This window comes from Camelus bactrianus, chromosome 19 (genome assembly GCF_048773025.1).
Source record: "Camelus bactrianus isolate YW-2024 breed Bactrian camel chromosome 19, ASM4877302v1, whole genome shotgun sequence".
NCBI classification, from domain to species: Eukaryota; Metazoa; Chordata; class Mammalia; order Artiodactyla; family Camelidae; genus Camelus; species Camelus bactrianus.
Genome location: NC_133557.1, coordinates 27,685,247 through 27,687,359, shown reverse-complemented (window position 1 = coordinate 27,687,359; position 2,113 = coordinate 27,685,247). Strand labels below are relative to the sequence as shown.

Below are 2,113 nucleotides of genomic sequence, written 5' to 3'. Positions count from 1 at the left end.
CTGAAGGTGTGGATGGGGAGCAGGTGCGCAGGCAGGCATCCCAGACCCTGGGTGCATGGAAAGGAGCGCTCGGCACCCAGAGCAGCCTCCACTGATCCCCCCACTGACTATAGGGCAGATCAGAGTGTGTGACTTACCCACATCGTCATCCTTCCAGAGAGCCTGCTAAGTACCATTTTTTCCCCTTTCAACAGGCTTCACAAGCTTAAAAACAAAAGACACATATGATCATGACCGTTAGCCCACTTTTACATCTTTTCAGTGTTTTTCTCCCTTCTTTCTAAACACCTTGGCTGGATGAAGGGCCAGAAGTGAGCAGACCCGTGTCTGGCTTCCATGGCCCTGCAGCCTACCCCACGTTCATGCCGCTGCAGCTGCAGAGGATCTCCTTAAACGTGTTGCGCAGTTCCAGGCTCCGGAAGGCGTAGATCAGGGGGTCTATGACAGAGTTGCACATGATGAGGACCAGGTAGGTGTTGAAGTGGGCGGTGTAGCAGACACAGTAGGGGTTGGCGGGGCAGGTGATGATGAGGACGAGGTGGAGAAAGAAGGGAGCCCAGCAGAAGATAAATACCCCCAGCAGGATGGTGATGGTGACGGCCCCCTTCATGCACGAGTGCTGCTGCGGGGCCACCCCGCCGGCGGGCGGCAGCGCGGCGATGCGCTTGACGTGCAGCCGGGCGAAGAGGAACATGTGCACGTAGAGGGTGCCCATGAGGAGCAGCATGGCGAGGAACATGGTGATGAGGCACACGATGACCATCTTGCTCTCGGAGTAGACGATGAACACCACGCCGCAGACGCCGCAGCACACCCAGATGGCCACGATCAGCGCCAGGGCCTTCCGCACCGTCATGATGCTGTGGTAGCGCAGCGCGTAGAAGATGGTGACGTACCTGTCCACCGCGATGGCCAGGAGGTTGCAGATGGAGGCCACCAGGGAGATGCAGATCATGGAGTCGAAGACGTTGTCCATGTGCTGGACGAACTGGTCCTCGAAGGTTAGGTAGTCGCTGTTGACCACGGCGATCATGATGGTCTCCAGGGCGTTGGACACGCTCACTAGCATGTCGGCCACCGCCAGGCTGCAGAGGAAGAAGTACATGGGCGAGTGCAGGTTGCCGTTCCTGACCACAGCCAGGATGACCAGGATGTTCTCCATCAGGCTGATGATGCCCAGGGCCAGGAAGACCTCCGGCTTGATGAAGACCTGCTCGCAGAACCCGCCGCTGCTCTGGTTGCTGACGGAAGGGGCTGCGGGGTGCCCCGGGCCATTAGGCAGCGTGGGTTGAGCAGAGAGCGGGCAACCAGAAGCGTTCATTGCACACAGACGGCTGAGCTGAGCTGGGGCCCCAGCAGGGTCCAGAGGCGGCTGCTGCTGTTGCTGCTTACAGAAAAGAAGAAAACCTCCTTCCAGGTACTTTTTGGGGATGCTTGTCCATTTTAGATTTTGATTTTGTTCTTTCCCAAAATCCAAGGATGGAGAGAGAGGGAGAGAGAGAAAGAAAGAAAGTCAGCTTGGAGGCATACAGGGAACTCTGCTTCTTCAGGACAAGCAGTTTTACAGACCCTCTTAGCTCTCTCCCTTATTACCTTCCTCTCTTCTCTCTTCCACGTATCCCCTCTCTCATCCCCACCTGGGAATAGAAAACCAGCTACTGGTTGCTACAGTTACGGCTGCTTTCATAGCAAGACAGGGGATGTGGTACCTGTTGTTAGGAGTGAGGGGTGAACATTCAGTTTTTATACATTGGCTGGAGGCGAACAACTCCTACTTAATCTTCAGCGCAGCGGAATGACCACTGAGCGTCAGGCGCGTCTCTGACTGACAGCAGGACCGGCTCCCCGGGCTTGGACCAGGAGATTACAAAGCAGCCTGGCGCCCTCTGCAGGCCAGTCGGCTCATCTGTTCGCTGGCTTGACAGCAATTTTTATTTGACATGAAAACCGTCACAGCCATCCTTTGGTCCAATTATCTGTTCATTTGTACCTCCCCCAACTTTTTTTTTTTTTGGTAGCAAACATTTCTTGAGTATCTACCATGTGTCAGGTCTCTGCCAAGCGCAGGAAATATAATGGTGGGCAAGACAGACACACCATTCCTATTTCCCCC

General features: G+C 55.2%; 1 protein-coding gene across 1 annotated transcript; it reads right to left on the bottom strand.

Annotated features, from left to right (window-relative positions):
• Positions 1–349: 349 nt before the first annotated feature.
• Positions 350–1,336, bottom strand: MC3R (melanocortin 3 receptor). Its single transcript, XM_010958593.3, has one exon. It carries the CDS (start codon positions 1,319–1,321, stop codon positions 350–352), a length of 972 nt encoding a protein of 323 aa, XP_010956895.2. The 5' UTR covers positions 1,322–1,336.
• Between the last annotated feature and the right edge of the window lie 777 nt (positions 1,337–2,113).